The sequence below is a fragment of the Eretmochelys imbricata genome, chromosome 17 (assembly GCF_965152235.1).
Source record: "Eretmochelys imbricata isolate rEreImb1 chromosome 17, rEreImb1.hap1, whole genome shotgun sequence".
NCBI lineage: Eukaryota > Metazoa > Chordata > Testudines > Cheloniidae > Eretmochelys > Eretmochelys imbricata.
The window spans coordinates 5,460,838-5,482,121 of NC_135588.1; the positions used below are offsets into that span (position 1 = coordinate 5,460,838).

At 38.4% G+C, this 21,284-nt stretch overlaps 1 protein-coding gene across 8 annotated transcripts in view; it reads left to right on the forward strand.

The window, feature by feature from the left end:
* The window catches only part of VMP1 (vacuole membrane protein 1), an 87,696-nt gene extending 77,431 nt beyond the window's left edge, over window positions 1-10,265 (forward strand). For 7 of the 8 annotated variants that reach the window (XM_077836690.1, XM_077836687.1, XM_077836691.1 and 4 more), the window contains 2 exons: window positions 7,144-7,246; window positions 8,591-10,264. In XM_077836690.1, the coding sequence (XP_077692816.1) occupies window positions 7,144-7,246; window positions 8,591-8,734 (247 nt within the window). In that variant the 3' untranslated portion in view covers window positions 8,735-10,264. Of the gene's footprint in view, window positions 1-7,143; window positions 7,247-8,590 lie in introns of all 8 variants that reach the window. The other variant, XM_077836694.1, reaches the window with a different exon arrangement.
* Window positions 10,266-21,284: the final 11,019 nt, after the last annotated feature.

Sequence of the window (21,284 nt, forward strand, 5' to 3'; positions counted from 1 at the left end):
TTCCAATTTTAAAATAATACAGATGACTTATCTTTGTTTCCCCAAATGTTTTAAAAACCAAGGCGGCATTGATATAAATTAAAGCCAGTGGCTCTGCCCTCAGTTTTAGAAGTCAGGTCTCTTTAAGCTGTAGGCACCTTGGGAGTGAGTCCAGATTTGCTGCAGTGTAATCTATCATGGCTGAGTCAGGCAAGAAGTCTGAGGTCCATTCTGACTCACCATGAATTGTGTCCTGGTATTGGTTGAGCCTCAGGGAAATGGATGGTTTAAATACTGTGAGAATCTTTATCAGCACAGGAAATGACAGCTCATTAAAATACTAACCGTTAAGCCTGTTTAGATCACTGTCTGGAAAAAAAAAATTAACCATTTGAAGGTTCAGATAACTTGCCAGAAGAAGGTGTACTTTTTGGATGGTGAGGGAAGCATGCAAATCAGTCAGCTTTACTTACTAGTCCAGTGGCACTCAAAATATATCCTTTCAAACCTGTTTGTTGGGGGTTTATAACCAAGGCATAAAACTCTTGTTGAGAAAATTTAGGCCATACAAAACCATAACATCTTGAGCCCTTTTAAGGAAGGGACAACATAAAATGTCTAATTGTGGCTATTTTAGTGAGTGCCTCATTCCTCTTGTGCAGCAATATGAAGAGTAAAACATACAGCTTCTTACATATCTCGTGTCCTTTGGGGAAAAACTAGGAAGAAATGTGAAAATTAGAACAGAGCAACTCTAAGTTTGGTATATTAGGAGTTGTACTTGATATACAGTAAAACTTTTCTCTAGCTTTCCACAATTGTGTGGAAGTTGAAGGCCATTGCTCTGTCTGCCATTGCAAGTTTGATCAACAAGCAGAACCAGTCTTCCTCAGAGCCACAGATAATGGAGGAGAGCCCAGAGCTGTGAATTCCCTTCATTACATTAAATTTTTGACTCTTCTTCACCACTGAACACTTTATTTTTTTGTAGATCCAGAGAATCAATCTGGTCTTCGACTAAGTTTACTTTATTAGTGAAATCAGAATATGTTCATGGCTCATGCTGACAAAAAGCAAACAGATTTTTTTTCCCTTTCGGCACCAAAAATAATTTTTAAAAAGCCCCCCAATGTGATTAGGACATGATCTTCTATCTCTTTGGTGTTTCAAGTAGCCCAAAAGGGTAGGGAGAGAGTGGCCAGTTGAAAAACTCTTCCCACAGCTATGGTGAACATATGCTTCCTGACTCAGAATTGGGCTCTGCAGGTGATAATCTGGTCTCTACAGTTTATCACCCACAAAGGCAACATATGGTTGAACAGAGCCAAAGGGCCAGGTTAGTATGACTTGTGTTCACAAACTTGCACGCAGACATTCTCTCTCCCTGGTAAACCCTGTAGAAAACTGATTTGAAGGAGAGTCTCACATGGACAATCCATTGTGGTGAAGCTGGGCAGGTATTTACTTGACTCTGGCTCTAGATTTATTTAAAACAGTATTTTCCTATAGCTGTGCTACTTCTGGCCTCTGACATGTTAACCAGAATGTGATGTAGGGTCCTTTTTCCTATGAACTGTTAATTCTTATGAACACTGTCTCTTGAACAAGCACAGTGCCTGTGTGTTCAGTAGCCATGTAGTCTGGACAAGCCCAGTCCTTACATTAGCAGTGAGTCTTTCCAGCTTAATGGAAAGGATGTATTTTTAAAGAGAACATTCACAAAATGTGACTTCTGACTCGAGCTTACATCACTTTTAAAATAGAGGTTTTGATCTGTTTAAGTCTGGAGGCCTGGCTGATAGTTTGTATAGTGTATTTAGCATTCTGGTTTACACTATTTTTCCCCTTCAAACTATTTCCATGATAAAACTGACCTGCGTATATTCAGACTTTGAGCGCGTGTCATTTCTTACTGAGCACAGCCCAGACTTTAATTCCTGTTCTTCAGTTTATTTCTCCAGTGGGGTATGAAATTTAATGTACGTTGCTAATGTCCTGATTCAGCAAAGCATGTAAGTACATGCTTAAAGTTAAGCAATTTCTTCTTAAGTGATTTGCTTTTGAGTTCTGTTGAAAATTGGTTATCATTAATTCTTCCAGTGCTACATAATGTAACAGGTGTGGTGTGCTAAAATTACACCTTCAGTGCTACCCAGTGTACCTATTTACATTGAGACTCCTATTCTGCTGAAACTTATAAATTTGAGTAAATTTACACATGTGCCTAAGTGTTAGTAGAATTAAGCCCATAGATTCTAAACTCTCTGGTGGCCTTTTCTGTAAAGTACTAGTACAATGTTAGCACAATAGAAGTACAGAAAAGGATTACCCAGTTACCACAAACACTGACCAAATTAAATAGTTATTTTTGATGTTCAAAGACTATTTTTAAAGAAAATTTTAATGAAATTTCAGTAAATACAATCATAAAACAGTAAAGGGTACCTACAGTACAAGAGGTATAATCAGTAAAAGTTAGTAAAATTAAAGTATACAATGAATAATGAAGCTTATCTTAAAAAAAACCCTGAATTTTAATATTGCTGAAAGTTCTGATGAAGTGGGTTTTAGCCCACGAAAGCTTATGCCCAAATAAATGTATTAGTCTCTAAGGTGCCACAAGGACTCCTCATTGTTTTTGCTGATACAGACTAACAGGGTTACCACTCTGAAACCTTTAATTATGTTGTAACTTTGGGGGTGGCAAGATTTTATATTGTGTGTGTGTTCTTAAATACCTGCGAAAAAGTACTGTTAACACTTTTCAAATGGTATTCATAGATTCTAAGGCAAGAGGGAGCATGGTTGCCATCTAGTTTGGCCTTCTGCTGAACTGAGGCCACAGAACTTCCCCAAAATAATTCCTTTTTGAACTACAGTGTATCTTTTTAGAAAAACATTGTTTTGATTTAAAAATTCCCAGTGATGGAGAATCCATCACAACCCTTGATAAATTGTTCCAATCATTAATTTTTTTGGTGCATCTCTTCTGAGCAGCTAATTTTTTGTGAGAAAAATCTACTTCTAACCCAAAGAGATTCAGGCTAAGATTTCTGCTGAAATCATAAGCACCATTTCATTATCACTATCATACATTTGATATGTGGAGTTTTGTAGACACAGTCAGTGATTTTTGTTTTAAGCAAAATAAATAAATATTTAGATAGATACGTACATAGAAAGTTGCAGTGTGTAGTGACTTTGACACATCGGTTTTGATTACTATGATGTGCAAATAAATTATCAGTGAATTCCAGGTGTGTTGGTAACTAGAGCAGAAATGTGTGTTCCAAACTGTTCAACGAAAGTAACTAATTTTTCACAATTCTTTAAGAGAAATTTTAACTCCATTCAGCTGCTACTGACAAATTCTCTTCAATCAGTAATATTTTTCTAAAAAAGGCTAAGCTCTTTAATGTAGGATCACCCAAAGTGTATCATGAAGCTTCCAAGATTTGTAAAGTTTTGTTCCATTGAAAAATTTGCAAATCAGTTTTTCAGATGAATAGCTGAAAACATGATATTTAACACAGGTAAATGAAAATAAGAATATTTTAAAGCTAATTGTAGCTTCCAGTTAAACAGAAGTGATTCAAAGTTCTTCAAGAAACAGTCAGATTTAGTATAAGATGGTTGCAAAGTAAAATAAAAAGTACAATTTCAGGTTATGCAAATGGTACCTATTTTATTCTGAAATCTTTCATTCTGAATCCAAATTGAGAGATTATTTTTGCAAGCAAGATAAAATCTAAAAACATTTTGTAAAGCTTAATATAAAAATAAAGCCAACCTCACTGACTTGCATCAGTATCAGGGATGCAATGCAAATTAATGAATTCTGCAAATTCATGAATAAATATAATAAAGGAGAATACTTCATGGAATGTCCTTTGTTCACTTATTATGACAGTTATCACTGTTTTTGATGTTTCATAATGTCTTTGTGAATGATCTTTCTATTTAAACAAAAATTGAGGTCATACATCAGTTCGCTACCTGTGTTGCTAAACCTTTGAAAGGTAGGGAGCTTTTTGTTTGTGCGCAGATTATAAAGTATATTGATGAACAAAGTTCTAGTGTACATTTAGGGCCTTGATTTCTTATCTCACTGACTTTTATGATTATTATTATTATTACTCTTATTTCTTTTAAAAGACCATAGGCTTTCCTCTGTTAACAATGGAAGCTGAGAGAATCTGAACAGAATGGTAGATAGGAGGGAGTTTGAAGCCATTTATTGTTGGAGGGGATATCTTCCACCACCTTCCTTTATTCAGCCAGTCATGTGCAGTGATGTATGCGGTTTGCATTTAGAAAGCTGGAACCACAGTACTCTTCTGAAGCTACATCGTAAACCCATTGCTGAGCGGCGCAGAACTGTGATGCAAAATGCTGTCGCTTCTGCAGTCGCAACTGCACCCAGCAAATGGGTAGAATTCTTGAAACTGATGCTGAAATACAGGCTGTGGCTGTTGAGTTAGTGGGTTGACATACGTTCCTAAAGAGCCATTAGGAATGGGAGAGCTGTGGCTTGTAATTAAAATGCATTTGATCAATTGCTAACCTTAAAAATGTATATACCCTGCAACTTGAATTGGGCTCAGTACATTAAGTGAAATGTTAGCTCTTCAGAATAGTGTGTGAGGAAATGGTCAGAGAATTAGTAGTACTGCTTAAATGGCTGTGTTTTACTGGAAGATTATAGAAATAATCAAAACTAGAAGTTTTAACCACTAAGGTTAAGAAGAATTTTATTTCTAGTATTGCGAATCTACATGTAAAAGCTTGCTACTTTCTAAATTTTACTCTAGCAAAAATATAGACAATGCACATTTCTTTGGCAACTGAGTGTATAAGTATAAATATGCCATAAAATATAGTCAATTGTTCAATTATGCAGGACCTAATATAGGGTTCCCACAGTCCTTGTATGGAGGCCCAAAGGTCCATAAAATAGCTTAATGAAGTTCTGTCATAAAGCGAACTTCAGTCATCATTCACCATTATAAAAAGTTGTGCAGAATGCTTTAAATGGAAGAATTGTTTTAAAATATACTCTTGGTGTATCAGGAGGAAATGCCCTAATCTCAACCCTGTGAACTTCTTAATTTTCATTTCACTGCTGCGATAATCATTATAATTTGGAGACTGAGTGGGTGAGGGGTTTTTTTAAACAAAGGGCTTGGACAACTACTTAGTTCAACTCTCATCATTTAAACATTTCTATTTTAAAATTCATATAAAGTTTTAAAAGTAAAATATTACCTTTCAGTAGCTTTTTCCTTTTGTTGTGTGTCATTTATTTTAAAAAAAAAAGTACTCAAGAGATAGTTTTAAAACAGTGACTCGTACTGACCAACGAGTCATTCGGGAGAACTTCTGCCGCAAACTAACAGCTGGGCCCTTACTGGGGTTTTCTGAAGAATTGGAAATAGCTTGTAAAAGCTGCTATACCCTTACATAAAATACATGGATATATATTTACAGTCGCCTTGCAAAAATTTTAGGAAAATTTACCAGCCCAGCCACAAAATATATTCACCAGTTTATCCATGTTGATGAGGAAATATCTCACTGAAGATATTTTTTAAACTTGGCATTCAGTAAAATTGCTTGCCCCAAGCTAGTAGAGCAAATCTAAGTAACAAGGCCGATAGTGAGCTATTTGCAAAAAGAAAAGGAGGACATGCGGCACCATAGAGACTAACAAAAAGTGAGCTATTTGTACTTCTGGGATTCTGTGGATTTACTAAAATTTTAAATGTTAGAAAGCCATTGTCCTCCTTTTTAACTTGTTTTATTTACCCAGGAAAATGTAATCTGTCTAGTGAAAAGGAGTGAATTATAAGGCAGTGTGATAAATACATGTAATTTAATATGGGAAGTACTTCTCCCCCTTTTTAAAGCACACTAAATGATTTTGAAAATCAGATGGGGCATGTCTTCATTGGGGAAATTTTATGGAAAAAACAAAAAAAAAACTACTGGTTTTCACAGAGATCCCTAGTGTAGAGAAGGGACCATCCATAGGAACTTTGTCAGAACTGATGAGAAGTTGCCATAGTGTAACAAAGGCTTAAAGCATCTCTCATGAGTAATTCTAAAGCACCCAGAACCATGTATTTAGGAGCAAGTAGGTCCCAATGGGAGAGAGGATACAGCTCCTGAGTTATATTACTGTTGACTGGTATGATCTGCAACGGTTAGGTAGTGGATACAAAAAATGATACTGATTCATTTGAGTAGCCTCAAGTTACAATTTTAAAAATGCTCTGGCATCTGCAGAATGGAATTTGGTAGCTACTTTGCTAAGCCTGTCCAGCTTAGTATTTCCAGCTCTTTATAGATGGGAGAAGGCACTGAGTACATAAACTTATCAGTGATCCTTATTACAGTCATCTGAGAACAAGGTGTTTAGTAACATACTGTAGTTTCTATGCAAGTCATCTGCCATAAAACATAGAGTGAATCAGAACAAGGTTCATAGTTCCTTCTTTGTTCCTTTGTTAATCATTGGCTAGTGGGAGGCGTCTTTAGAATTTGCTAATGCATTCTTTTTGGATAAGGATGACGCACAGATTGTCCTAATAAGGACTTAGTTTGAGAAAGGAGCCGCCTTCTTTGAGAAGATAGGAGCAAGTCATAGGGCGGGCAGTTTCTTTTTTAACTGAGGGATGACACAAGCACAAGTCATTTCCTTATTAATCGGTTCAAACCAGTTCTTACAGGAACTGCTGATGATAAATGTGGGACTTCTGAGAAGTCATTCATTTTATTCTCAGCCGTGCATCATTGCACAGGCTTAGCTGAGCTTCTCCCTGGCTTTGAGGAAGTAGTGGAGCATATAGCTCTCTGTGTTACCTCTGAGTTCATTATCAATCTGCTGTGAAATCCTTTTCTTTTCTTTTTTTTTTTACTCTTTATTTTCTTTTTGAGAGTCTGGGGGACCCACTTGTCCCTCCTCTTCAGATGAACTGATAACACACACTGTATTGTTTGGGTCTCCCAATTATCCCATGCGGGAGTGATGCCTTCTGATCTATGGCTCTGATCTGAACTTTGTTCCTTTTGAGCCAAAGTGGTAAGTTTAAAAAATAAATAAATTGTTTTCTTGTTTTTTCTCCCCAAATTTTGTCTTGTTCTCTGGAATGAAATTTGCACCAGTGCTGTCCCAAGTATAGGTCCCTCTCTTCAGAAGCCGTTCCAAGAGTACTTGGAAGCTCAGCGAATTAAACTTCACCACAAGTCTGACAATGGAGTGCCACAGGTAAGAATTCCACCCACTACCTCTTTTCCTTTCTTCTTCTTTGCTACTCCTTGACTCCTTACCCATTGTATCTGATTAAATTTTGATTCTAGTTTTTAAAGACCTGGAAATCTCAAAGGAGATAAGGCTTTGAATCGATTTTAAAAACAAGCTGAGAAGTTCAGAGGAAAAACTGTATTTGTACTACATACAACTGGGTTAGACATTCTATCCATTTGGGAGTAAGCTAGGCAGCTAAGCAAAGCTGGTGGTTTGTCCTGACTTTCTATTCATTTCTTTTGGTACAAGAGGCAAGCTATTAAAGACAGGGAAAAGTTCACTTTACATGTACAATTATGTGTAAAGAATTCCCCACACCATCAAATATTACTAAAGTATATAGGATTTGAATTTCCTTTTCTTGTTAGCTCCTTAACCCTACTCCCCCCCACCCCCCATACACAAAAAAATAACCAACCAACCAAAACACATCTTGATGGGCAAACAGAAAATATTAAGAAAATGCAGTGTTTAAGTAGGGGCCTTTTCATGCAAAAATCTTTAAATATATGTCCCACGGGTTTAGATATAAAAGGATTAATTAACACCTAAATTTTAGATGTGATATTTTTAGGACAATTAAGATATTGATATACACAAATTATTAACCTCACATTTTAAGTCCTAAACCCTTTGTTTCTATAAACATTTGCTTTCCTAGTTCTTAACAGAAAAAGGGGGGTAGTTAAGGGAAGATCAGTCTGGAATAACTAGGCGGAAGCATGTTCTGCCCTTTGAAGTAATCTCTGTGCAGTGCATTGCTGCCCTCCTTTGACTGAAATAGAAAGTAGAAAAAAGCACAGGACTGGAGAACACTGCAGAAGCATGATTTTTTAGTCCATCACATTAACTTCCAGCTACACAACTTGAAATTGATACTCATTGGAAGCTAACATGCTGTAGGCAGTTCAGTAAAAACTGACTGTTAACCAGCGACCGTATTGTACCTTCTGGAAATGACTGGGAATCACATCAGGCTTTCCTAATCCTGAACTTTGAGATACCAACAAAAAGAAACAAAATCATGGATAATAAATCACTTATCAACTCACCTACCTGAAATGATAAGTTGCCCTGCAGTGATTTGGCAGCACCTTTCATGCTGGCTTTAAAAGACCAAAGTTAGCTTTACACAGAAGCCTGCAGGGATCCTGTTAGTTTGTGCTTGTTTCTGGTGTAGTTTGATAAATTATACAGAATCCTGAGATGATTAGATTCTTTCCCTTCAGCTAGGAGGAGGAGGAGAATTCTTTTGTATTCTGCTAATCTGAATTTTTTCCCTTGTTCTGTTTTTTGTTTTTGCAGGGGGAGAACTGGTTATCATGGATGTTTGAAAAACTTGTGATCATCATGGTTTGCTATTTCATCTTGTCTATAATAAACTCCATGGCCCAAAGCTATGCCAAACGAGTGCAACAGAAGACGTACTCTGAGGAAAAGACAAAATAAGCTGGGTAAAACCCATTGAAATGGGCTTTAGCAAACATGCAAGTGACAGGTCTTATTATATGTTAAAAATCGGCATTATTCAAAACAGGGAAACGCTTTTTAAAATCATCAGTTTTCCAACTGTAACAAGTTTTTAATTATTTTCTTTTGAAAGTAATTCACTATTAGAGAATAACTTTCATTTACAAATGTATGTATGTTAAGGTAATGTATATACTCTTTAATTCAGTCTGAGTTGTACTTTCTCGGGTGGCACGTGGGATGCTAAACTAATGCTGAACATAAATGCTTTCCATTCAAGTTAATTCCAAACTTGATGATTTAATACTTAGCACAACTCCAGATTTCCTGATTAACTTGCAGCCTGGCCTAAACGTAACAATTTTCTTTGGAAGGATGGCTGTCATGCCTCATAATTTCAAGGTCATTGAAATGTGTGTAAATGATAGTAGACTGGGTAACATTCTTGCATGTCCCTCATGGTAATACGAGTCCATCTGAGTTCTCAGAAATGCCGTCACATCGCACATGCTCTTAGTTGGAAAAGCCGCCCTTGCCAACTTCATAATGGTGTAAGCAGAGACGGCTGATGTCAAACTGGTGCAGTTCACTTTTTTTATTCTGTATATTTAGAATGAAGTCAAGATAAAACTTTATAAAGTCATTTTTGATCATTCCAGAATTTCTTGTCAGTCTTTTTAAGCTGTTTCTTCCTCTCAATACCTTTGGTATACTCAGTTTCTCTTTAGTTTCTTTATTAAGCCTATGTCCATTTTATTGCATGCTTACTAATCCTTCATGTACAGTAAGCACAGAAACCTTTTGTTAATTTTTCTTGAACTTCTTGCTCAGCAGAAGGAAGTAGAAAGCATGTATTTGGCACCTTGCAGTATGGTATGATTTATTCATTTAAGGAGGATCGTTGAATAACGTTACTAATTTTTTTTATCGTATCACTCTAGGTGTTTGCTTAATGTCAGGAATACAGATTTATAGCACTCTGAGTGCTGCAGGAAAAAAGTTGGGGAAGCGTAGAAATCAGAAATTAAGACAGGTTTGATGTAAAACAGAGGAATGGTAATTAATAACCATAATAAAGAACATTAAAGTATACTTTAAAAATATCCCAATATTTATTCTCTTTTAAATACTGTTACAAATCAGTGTGTGTGAAATCAATTTGCATTGAAGGGGCAGACTTTTTCTTTTCTTAGTAAATAGGTGACCATTCCAATGCTACTGTGTATATACGACGCTTCTCTAATAGTCCCTGAACTAGTAGGAATGTAGTTTTGTTTTATCCATCAGAATATTAAAATAAGTTGACTTGTTTTATCAGACATTCTTAAATGGCGGTACATGGATCCTATTTAGGATAGAACTGGCTCAACACCTATTAAATTAGATGTCTGCCCATTAGAGTAGGGCAGCTCTCGAGCAAGGCGCAATAAACGTGCATTTTGTTCTGCCTGAATGTTCACTTGTGTTGCCTACCGTCGTGACATCTCCATGGCTGTACCATCCTGTCGGATAGCTTATCAGACTGATGTTGACTGTTGGATCTCATGGCAACAACAGTCGGTAGGCTGTCTGACATTTTGGTATCTTTCATCTGACCGTTTGCTCATCCATCTCAAATTCTGTTTTTCATTGAACATCAACAGGCATTTAAGTGTTTAAAGTTTAGAACACAAATGATTTTAAATGTAAATGTATCATAACTATTTTTCTTAGCACTCTGCATAAGAAACACCTTAAATTACATTGCAAGGTGTGTGAGATTTGTAATGTTTTTGCTTTTGTGTGCATCATACATAACTTTAAACAAACTGTAACAGTGTTACTTGAATGCATGAAGAGAATTTTATATAGACTTCTCTAAACATTGCTTCTGATCTAAAAATCTCAGTGGGACATTTTCAAAGGCACACAAAGGGCAGTTAGTTGCCCAGCTCCCATTGAAATCCAGTGGGTGTTGGAGGACCCACTCCTGTTTGTGCCTGGAGATTTAACAAAGAACAAAATGTAGCAACAAATTCATATGACTAATTATACATGTATAAAATCATGACTATTTGCTATTTCACAGCAATGGTTTAAATCAGCCAAAACTTAAATTATGCAATTTTTGGTTAGTCATGTGTTATTTAACAGCTTTGAGGCATTTATTTTATTTTTCCCACAACATGTTTTGACTTAGGAAAACACTGTGGTTTGCCATTTGTCCCACTTTATTTAATAGCAGCTTTGTTTTGTTCAGATCTAACATCTGTCAAATTATGGGGCACTATTCTCATTTACACCAAAGCCGTTTTACACCACTCTGGCAGTGGAAAGGGCCCAAAAGAGTACATTTAATTTAGGCCTACTTTAAGGTCCCTTCATGCTACCAGAGTGAGATGAAAGGATCTTGTGTAACTAAGATTCTGGCCCTAGATCTTTCTGTCTCACAGCATGTCTTCAGATGATTTCTCAAATACGCTTTTAGTTGCATCTTTTATCCAAAGTCTTTACAGTGACTCTGCCTAACAACCAAACAAATTGCAAGCTTTCCCCCACGTATATATAGATGATTCTGCAAACCACATTTATATGTGTCCGTTCTGGTGAACTGTGCTGTAATTCTGAAAGCTTTCTAAAGTTCATCTTTTATCTGATATTTAGAGAATGGACTGAACAGTATACCTGTTTCTTTCTTATCAGACGCTGGATGGTGATCCTTTAATACTTAATACAAGGTAAAAAATAAAGATTTCCAAATTGATGTCTTCATGTTTGCTCAAATAAAAATAATATCTCTAAGTGGTATAGTGTTTCCTTTTGTTTCATTTCAGCTGAATAGAGTCCATTGTTTTATATTTAGCCTTTTCATGTTATCCTGTAAGTATGTGCTGTCCCAACACAGACATTCAGTGATAAACATGATTCAAGAACATACTTCTCAACTGCATTTGACAAATTCAAAGGAAATTCCAAAGCCTTTAACACTGTACGTGGAAATGGGGTTTGGTTTTCCAAAAAGCAAAAGATTCCCATTGTTTCTATGGTTTTCAAATGACACGGATGGAGAAAATTATCCATTTAGAGCTTATCTGAATTACATTTAATGAAGAAATACTGGTAGGTAATTTCTTAGTTGTCAGACACGTATGTGCTTTGTTACAGTACTAACGGGGTACTGTGTGCATATACTATTATCCTTCTTGCAGTGACCGGTGAAGTTTCCTTATTTTCCCTGCACTCTCATTGTTCTTATGTGCCTTGAGACTTATTTTTAATGCACATATTTTCCTTGTACCTTTGAGAAACATACAGAAATGAGCTATTAGCAGCCCTAGCAGTGGCAATTAATGTTTTGGTTTAACTGGACTTTGAAAGGGAAAACTGCAAGATGAAACGGTTACCAATCACAAGTGTAAAACGTGGCTAAATCACTAAATAACAAAGCAATTAGTCGACCTAATTATTATCAAGTCAGGTAGATCAGAGCTGAAATCGCAGAAAGGGTTTCAACAGATCCTCTTCTTTGATCCTGTAGGCCATGCCAAATGTCTAGACTGGCCGAGAGGATCTCAAAGAAAACCATCTGTGATAGGAATTTTCCCCATGATAGGTAGAGTGACCATCTGTCCCGTTTTTAAAGGGACAGTCCCATTTTTGGGGACTTTTTCTTATATAGGCGCCTATGACCTCCCCACCCCTCTGCCCCATTTTTTCACAGTTGCTATCTGGTAACCCTAATTATAGGCAAGTTCTGTACTTCCCCCTTCACCCATAAAAATAGCTGTGGAAATTGCCTGTTCCCTGTCTCACTGACTATAGCTCTGAACCACCTGTCTTGATATGTTGCACTGTTCCTTGTTGGAATTATCATTAAAATGGCTGCCCTAGGGATTATGCAGCTGCCTAGTTCATCTTAATGGACATGTTTAACCAACATCAGATGTTCCTGAATATTATTCTATAATATCATTTCTTAATGTCCATATTGGACCTAATTTTTAAATTGGTCTCAGTCCAGCCTGAGTCTCTTTGCAAGTACAATTCATTGCAGGCACAAATAGCAGTTAGCCATCTCCCTGATTAACAGGCACAATTGAAAGTATAAATACTTGTGTCTATAATTGACTACAGGTGCCAAAATAAAGGACGGTGATTATGTGTATTCCTCAGAGGCAAACAATAAAAATTGCAGGTTTCCTTGAAGCACAGAGTTAAAACTACCTTTTAATAGCAGCAATATGCTAAAAGGTTGAAATTATTCATATGCATGAGAGTAACTACTCCCAGCTCCCACAGGGATGCAGTAATAAGCAGTGTGTGAAAAGTGAAAGAGAACAATAACCAGTGTTACCTGGTAGGTTCTGATCCTCCTCACTGACAACAGACTAGCCTAGGTGGTAAGGGTTTTAATTGCCGGGACTTTGGTGGGGGGTTCCTGATAGCTTCTTCAGTAAGTTTTGAATGGGATAAACACTTTTCCTGTGATAAGACATGCTAGCACATTCAGAACCATATAACAGGCAAAGTTTGCATATGTTCTTGCAGGCTCATTTTAAATGTGATTATGCAAAATGTATTTGAGCCTGCTGCAGTACTCTCTTCTAATGGAAGAGCTGGAGGGCACAGCATTCCAACAACGCATTTCTTCCTCTTTCACCCACTTCACTTTTTACTGTACCACACGGTTGGTGAAAATGCCCATGAAAAAAAGCTTTATTAAAGGCAACAAAACAATGCGTTTTGCTAGACTTGTTTTGGGGGATGAAGGAAGAGGATGTAATGTAGGCTGGAGTTTTCAAAGGAGCCTACGGGAGTTAGCTGCCCAACTGCCGACCTAATATTTAGGATGCTGCCCAAACACACAAACTGCTTAATCAAATCTACAGTCATAAAGTGGGTCTAGCTTCATCCTCGTGCTTGTATTGTATTTCAGGTACCAATGCATGTAGTATGAAGTCAAGAGTCTGGAATAGTCTTATTGCTACATAGTCAGCAAAATGCTATTGTGTGCATTTATCTGTGTTCATTCAGACTAAACAGGCTTTTCAGCTGTGAAGTCATTCAGCCCGCTCACTGTTCGTGCTGTGCAGCTGGAGAACTGTTGAAAAAAGAAAGCGCTCCGAAGTTTTAATGCTCTAAAATTAATCATAACATGTCAATAGATTTTTTTTATATGGAGTTAATTGGGCTGAACTTTATTTTAGTCTGTTTTAAGCTAATGTTGGTCTTTACTACGCATGATTCTTATTTACTGAATGACTAAGAGAACCTTGAACATGTTAACGTGAAAACCAAAGGTCAGTGTTCTCTAAACATCACTTAACAAGTTGTTTATATTTAATATCTTGTGTATTACAAATGAATCAGCATTTCATGGGAGCGACACTCTGGTTTAATTGGTTTCAGAGTAGCAGCCGTGTTAGTCTGCATCTGCAAAAAGAAAAGGAGGACTTGTGGCACCTTAGAGACTAACCAATTTATTTGAGCATAAGCTTTTGTGAGCTACAGCTCACTTCATCAGATGCATCGGAGCTGTAGCTCACGAAAGCTTATGCTCAAATAAATTGGTTAGTCTCTAAGGTGCCACAAGGCCTCCTTTTCTTTTTTCTGGTTTAATTGTTGTTCCTGTAACTTCCTGAGAAATCTGAATTAGGTTGCCCAAGCAGTTCTTAACGAGCATGTTACCTGCCATTTCCAACTGAAAGGAAAGAGGCAGATCTTGTCATTTCAGTGTATTGTTCCCTGTTTTGATAAACTCGCCTACAGCCACGCCCTTCTCATAATGGCCCCAAAACCTGCCCTCAGTGTATGCAGGATATGTTAGTTCCGATCTTTGGGCCAGTGGTATTGAGGTGTTTCACCTAAACAGTCATACTAAAAATCCCCCTGTTAGTTAAACCATTTGTCCCCTTCCCTTTGCCTTGACAAAGTGTGTTGCTTTTAGACACTGTTACTGCCTGGAGCTTTATACCAGTCTGTAAACTGCCTTATTTAGGAAGAGGAAGTAACTGTGGATCTAAGCAAAGTTTTTTGAGATCCCAGTTATATAAACACTTTTTGGTGGCGATTTGTCTGTTAGATTGGTTTTAAGACAGCCTAGAAGCCTATGCTGTAAGCAGCACTATACTGTAGATGACCATCTGTCAAATTGCCAGGGGCCTTGCTGCTCTACGGTGATAGGGACTTAAGTGCTTTTCCCAAGTTCTGGCCCTGGGCTGTCCCAGGACTCCTTGCCACGTTCTGTGTAGGCCCCTGCCTCCACTGTGGAATGGGGTAACTACTAATTATGCTACTGCCTCTTCAGGTGTCTTCCCTGAGCAGTTAATTGGGCTTAAACAATTGCTCTAGAGAATAAGTGACAATAGTCAAATTCTTGCAAATGTGGACAACGTAATAGGTGTATCTGAGCAGCCCTGATCCTATGGAGGTGTCTGTATAGAATTAGCATTTCCCACAGTCAGTAATCAAAACCTGCCCACTCACATGGTATTACAAACAAAGCAACTAGGGTTTAATTTCAGTCATTTTTTGTTTGGAAAAAGGCTACTAGATCACCTACTACATTTCCCCTATTAATGCTGCATTGCCCAAATAACCTCCCCCCAGTGAAATGCTCCCCTAGAACTAACCAGTACAGCTATGGCGCCGTGCTGGGAACCTGGATCATATTCCCATCTCTGCCACTGACTCTGACCTGAGTTAAGTTGCTCTCTCTGTGCCAAAAACCATTCCATCTGTCATTCTCAGCCTTTCCCTTCCTCTGGGTCCTATTACTGAAGATATTTGCATAAAAACAGCCTCTTGGTTTCAGAGGCTTGTTTCCTGCTGCTTATTCCTCATCTAAGTCCTACTGACCTCTGCTTGCGACATCACCGCTGGTTGCTATGGAACTTATTTTATATGTTGCATAAGAGGGACTCCAGGTGGGGAAATGAGCAACAGGAAGAGATGAATTCTAAAGAAATCCAGAGCCAGTTTATTACTCGGAGATTCACCTAAAAAAGGTCAATGGGGGCGGGGTGGGGGAGAAAGGGGGGGCGCTTCTCTAAACAGCCTTGGTTAGAATCAGCATTCGTTGGCGCAGCAGGTGATCTTTAATCTGGTACCTCCCTTAAGCATTTTATATAGGGCTGAACTGCCTGTGTAATTACCGTATATACACACACTACATTGACTATTGACCAACAGCGTTGCTGTGCTCGGGAGTTAGAAGACGGCGACTATTGCCCACAAATGGCTGCAGCATTTTTAAGGGAAACCATAGTGTGAAAATTTCCCGGGCCCTTTTATGGAGGCCTACTTTAGTTCTGGTTCTGGGAAGGGTGTTAGCCGCAGGTGAAGCTTCAAGAGCGGCTACATGAAAACTGGAATTGCTTAGCTTTCAGTCATTGTTCAATGGGCCAAATCCCTGCAGTTCATACTTGAGCAAAACTCTCAGTGACCTACAGTGGCAGTTTTGCCTGAAGTAAGGACTTCAGGATTTGACTCAAGATTGATAAAAGCCCCTGGCTTTCTTGGTGGAGGGAGATCTTACAATCTGTATCTCAGCACTTATTTTTGTTGTGCAGAAGTCCATAATGCTTTGCACTTGCCAGGTGTTTGCTCAGTAATGACCAAGTGCTCTGCAAAGGTGAGTATTACTCCCTGCTTTACAAATGGGGAAATTAAGACACAATGAGGGTCAATGAGTTGTCCAACTTTATATACCAGTAACAGGTCTACAACCCGGGCTTCCCAAGTCACAGTCTTGTGCTGCTTCTCTTCTTTCCCGCTCCCCCCCAATCATTTCTTTCGGTAAGATGGTGATAGAGATACTGACCTCCTTTGTAAAGTGCTTGGAGATCTACAGATGAGAAGAGCTAGGTATTATGTTACATGAACCATAAATTCAGTTTTTTCCCTGGGATTATAACTCTTTTTTCCTTTGGTTTTCCTGGTATTATTATTTTCTGTTGTGTACTTCGCTCTCCTAGGCCCCAATCCTGTCTGAGCAGACCCTTGGCTCAGTGACCTCTGCCTGGATGGAGCCCTTTTGATCTCAGCATGGCTCAGCTCAGGCCCAGGAGTCTACCTGTGTGGAAGTAAGATTGGGGCCATCATTTGTAATGTCATCAGAATATCACCAGACCATTCAAAATACAGCAGTAGACCTTGGATCAAATTCTTTTTATATACAACAATGCTCTGAAATGAAAATACTAGATTGGTAGAGGGAAATACCAGGCACTGTATGTGACAGAACTCAGTGGAAATATTCAGACTTAACAGGTGCAGAAGAATCAGATATTTCCTCTTAGGATAAGGGTGTTTAGTTGAATTTACATTCATCAATTGCATATATTAGCATTCTGGTTTTTCACCTAAATCCAGTAAAGAAACGAGAAGTTGTTACCTTACGCTGTTGAACTAATGAGTCACTTTCTAGATAATGTAGCAGTTACAACATAGGCAGAACTACAAACTTGAACTCCTCAGAGAGTGGGAAAAACCCACTGGTTTTTCCCTTGCAAGTTGCAAGATACAAATGACAATGACAGTCCAGCAATGAGTGATGTTACGTGTAACTTGGCTGTTTATTCTTGAGCTCAGATACTGTACTGACCGGTTTGGAGAGCTCTGAACTATTGCCCAAGTCTCACCATGCTTACTGAGAGTGTTATAACAATTCTGCAGCTGCCTTTGCCAAACACAAAATACAAAGAGTCAGTATTTTATTACACCTTTTGCAGTGTGTGGGAGAAGGGCTGCTTTCCACTTGGCTCCTCTGGCGGTGTTCTGCTTACATGCTCCACAAAACGATCTATTACGTATTGAAGTTTGCTGGGCAAAAGATCAAATTAAATCATGCCATCTGACCACAATTACACCATTCTCAAGCAGATGAAGTGTGTTTTTCTGAATCTGTGTATAAACACTAAGTTGTGCATGTAATCTAATATGTATAAAGAAATATTCAGAGGAGACCACAAAATAGAATTTACACCCTTAAATGCACAAATAATACACCAATAGAATAGAGTTTGTGTTTCCTGTTGCATGTAAATATGGAACAAAAACTCTTGAAGAGTAAGTGAGGTTTAAACAAGAAACTGTCAGTGTCTGGTGTGTGATGATTTAAAACAGCTTTCTGCTGTATTTTGTATTTTTGAATCATTAACTTGTTTGTTCTTCTAGTTAATTCTACCACTCATCCAAGTCAGTATCTTATACACAACGAATTTTAGGTTAGAGGAGGGCCAAGAAACCTTTATCACTTTCTTTCCTGCTGTCTGTTTATATCTTGTGATACAACTTAACTTTCCTTTTTTTTTTGAACAGACCTATTCCTGCAACCCTAACTCACATGAATGGTCCCATTGACTTAAATGGAACTCCTCCTGTGAGTAAGCCCCACTTGAATAAGGTTTAGAAGATCAAGCAGCATTTTGAACTAGGTGTCCATACAACCGCCTGTGGTTTTGTTTTACGTTAATTACTCTCTCTGAGGGAGGAATTGCTGTCTAGAATCCCTCAGCTTTGACAGGACTATGGAGTTAAGTTCAGGCTACCTCTTCCATTTGTTCTACGTGACACTGGGGTAATGCTGCGATACCTATTGCCATCACAAGGTTGCCTGTGTCTCCTGTTTCATTAAACTGGGTCAGAGTTTCTGTAAACTCTGACTATCTCAGATCCTATTTTCATCATTTACCCTTTCCTCCATGTAACAGGCTGACAGTGCTTGCTTGAAACACCACACCCTTTTTGCAGCTATTTAGCCTGCTGGGGAAGGGTTAAATGAGCTGTGCTGACTCACTAAACGGGGTGACTCATTACTCCACCCAGATATAGAGGAAATGGCTGTCTAGAGAGAGAAGATTATAAAACCAGAAGGGGCTATTGTGATAATCTAATCTGATCTACAGCTGCAGTGCTGGACTGAGCCATGGGGGGCATGTAGGCATAGCGAACCTGGAATAGGAATCTGAGGAGCAGCCAAATCCGGAAAGGAGCCTTACACTGAACTTTGTTGTATGGCTAAGGCTGGGTGTGGACTGTGCTTTGAGAGCAGTTTGGGAAAGGCACCAGCTCATGCTCAATTTCTTTAATATATTTATATGTCAAAAATCAGTTCCATATATTATCTCAAATCTGGCTTTTACGCTGTATTGCAATAACTAGCTGATTTTTACATCCAGACCTTGACTTACGGATTCCAGATGATTTGTTGTTAACTTTGGACAGAAAGTTTTTAAAGTGGTATCCAAAACTCACGGACCTCTCTAGAACACAGACTTGTGAGTGCGCTTTCTTTCACGGATTTGATGCCTGGTTTCATAAGACTTCTTCCATCTACACTGGATTTTATAAAAACAAATACTCAAACTCCTTGTATCAGAGTTTCATTAGCTGATTGTAGCACATCACTTCCTTCTTCCTGGTTAACTAATTGCTCTCCTTAATCCTGAACTGCTTTCACTAAGTTATCCTCTGCATTCAAGACCCAGCACAATCAAGTTGTGCAGACTACACCTTCTGCAATACTCAACTATGCAGGTTCTCTTGTGGATGAATGTATACCGATATCCAGGTAGATTACGTCCATAGGCTTCAATGGTTTGTCACTCCCTTAAACAATTTCATTCTTTTATCTCTGCTTTTAACAGGAGAACTTTTGGTGCTGCTGAAAAGCACCAGACTGGTGGGACCAAAGTAAAGTTCCCTTATTCACCAAACAGGTCAGCAACATTCAACCTCAACAGAAGCTACCTTCTGCCAACCAATCAGTCTGCCTTAACATTCATGTGGAGGGACCCTGGGCAAATGAGTAGTGCAGGCATTATGCTCCATTCCTTGGCCTCTTTCCATTAGACCTATAGTAATAGTATTATCTCTGGTAGTTTCTGCATTGTGGATATTTGTCCATGACTCCTAGAGTGAGGCCTTCAGTTAATCAGCTTGTGGGGACTGCTGAATCAAGCCACTTATTACGTTAAGGTTAAAGGCCCCCATCCAAGACTCTGGCTTACCCTACCTAATTTTCACAGTAAAATAAAAAAGGGGACTGCTGAGGCTGCTTGACTAATATAATTTCAAACAATAAACAAATCAGAAGTCATCCAGCTCCTCTAACTCTCAGCCCACCCTTCCCCAAGGCCCTGGGAAAATAGAGGGACCATGAAGCATGCCAGGAAAGTAGGTCCACTTTGGAATGGGACAAGGCACCATCCCTGCTAAAGAACAGCCTGAGAGAAAGTAGCCTAGAGATGAAACAGGATCCCAATCAATTAATCTCTTGTGCTAAGCAATGAAAATAATCGTGACTGCTGGTGCAAAAGCTGACACTTCCATTCTCCCCTCAAATTTTTCTCACGGCCTCAAGGCCATTTTTGCTGGCATGAAACTTGTTTTCTGAACATTCATTATTTTGGTCACTGGGTGCCATCCCATCATGTTACTGCAAAGAGCTGGGTTCCTTACTGGAACTGGCAATATTTTGCCCTGAATCCTATTTGTGTGCAAGTTCTTGCAGGCATCCTCATAAAGCAAAGATTAATAGGTGGGTTCTGCTCTGCCTTTGAGCTACTGAATCTGTCCTCTTTGTTTTTCAATCATCGCTGATTCGCTGTAATGGGAGCTCTACCTTTCTACCTCTATTTGGAATTGCCTGCTTTTTTCCCAGCACTGAAATCAGACCTTAGATGGCTGTTAAACTTCCTGATTCTAGCAACAATCTCTTAATTTTGAAATTGAAAAATGGTCATGTCAAATACACCATTCCACAGACAAAATACATCAGTGATGTCCAGGCTCGGAATAATAAGCATGCAGAAGAGACACAAAGGGAGGACAGTCATGCCGTAAGGAATATCTGCTTACTTGTTGATGTAGCAGTAACAGACCTCTCTCTGATTCCAAGGAGGTTTATCTGGTAAAGTTTTTATCTTGTTTCGCCATGTTCTCTAGAACTGTAGATGGGTTCATGTGTTCCTGGAGCTTTCAGTCTTCAGACATCGAATTTCTTGGTTACCTATTGTCAGCTCTGACAGGGGAACTGCTACTTTTCCTGATACTTCAGCAGTGCTCTTTTAAAATACTGAGGCAAAAGAATTCCTACTATGCTGCTAACAACAAGAGGGGAAAAAATTCCCCTCTCTGTATTGTCTTTTCCTGACCCTTTGTTCCTTGAATAGTTTGTGGTGTTTATCTTAACCTCTTGTGCAATCTTGCCTTCTGAAAAAGTTCCAGTCTCTTGAGTAAAAATAAGCAAGTGAGAAACTTTCAAGAAGGGTTTAAAAACAAAACAAACCCACCAAACAAACCTTCTTATTCAAGTTATTAACCCAGCAGCTAGGAAAGAACAAAGTCATTTTTACAGAGAAGTATTTTTCTTTATCAAGAAATTCTAATTTAAAAATCCCCAAAACAACTTAGAAAAAATCAGTGTAAAACAAATATTGGCTTCTAAGCTTGTTTCAAGAACATGCTTGGCTATTAGAATGATTGGTGTCTTTTCATTGACGTCAGGGGGAGTTGAATGGGCCTTAATGCAGGAACCAGAGTGGCT